Source organism: Myotis davidii, unplaced genomic scaffold (genome assembly GCF_000327345.1).
Source record: "Myotis davidii unplaced genomic scaffold, ASM32734v1 scaffold581, whole genome shotgun sequence".
Lineage (NCBI taxonomy): Eukaryota > Metazoa > Chordata > Mammalia > Chiroptera > Vespertilionidae > Myotis > Myotis davidii.
The window spans coordinates 258,821-259,039 of NW_006291426.1; the positions used below are offsets into that span (position 1 = coordinate 258,821).

The following is a 219-nucleotide window of genomic DNA, read 5'->3' on the forward strand; positions in this document are numbered from 1 at the left end:
CTGCGCTCTGCGCGATGCGCGCCATGCTGGGCCAGCCCGTGGCGTCGCCGCTGGTGTAGTTGTAGGGATAGTAGGGGAAGTAGACGCTGGCGTTCCAGAGGAAGGCGTCCACGAAGTGCAGGCTGCCCGCGGCCCCTTCTCTCCTTTTGAGCCTGCCCTCCTCTTTCGTGGCGAAGCTGCGCCCCTCCGTGTTCTTGATCGAGATGGCTGTGTCGCGGT

At 64.8% G+C, this 219-nt stretch overlaps 1 protein-coding gene across 1 annotated transcript in view; it reads right to left on the bottom strand.

Annotated features, from left to right (window-relative positions):
* Positions 1-217, bottom strand: part of PLXNC1 (plexin C1) — a gene marked incomplete at its 5' end in the record, with an annotated part of 169,094 nt that extends 168,877 nt beyond the window's left edge. The window contains 2 exon segments of the mRNA XM_015564527.1: position 1; positions 3-217. The exon segment at position 1 is cut by the window's left edge and continues 243 nt beyond it. Of these exon segments, the coding sequence (XP_015420013.1) occupies position 1; positions 3-217 (216 nt within the window).
* Positions 218-219: the final 2 nt, after the last annotated feature.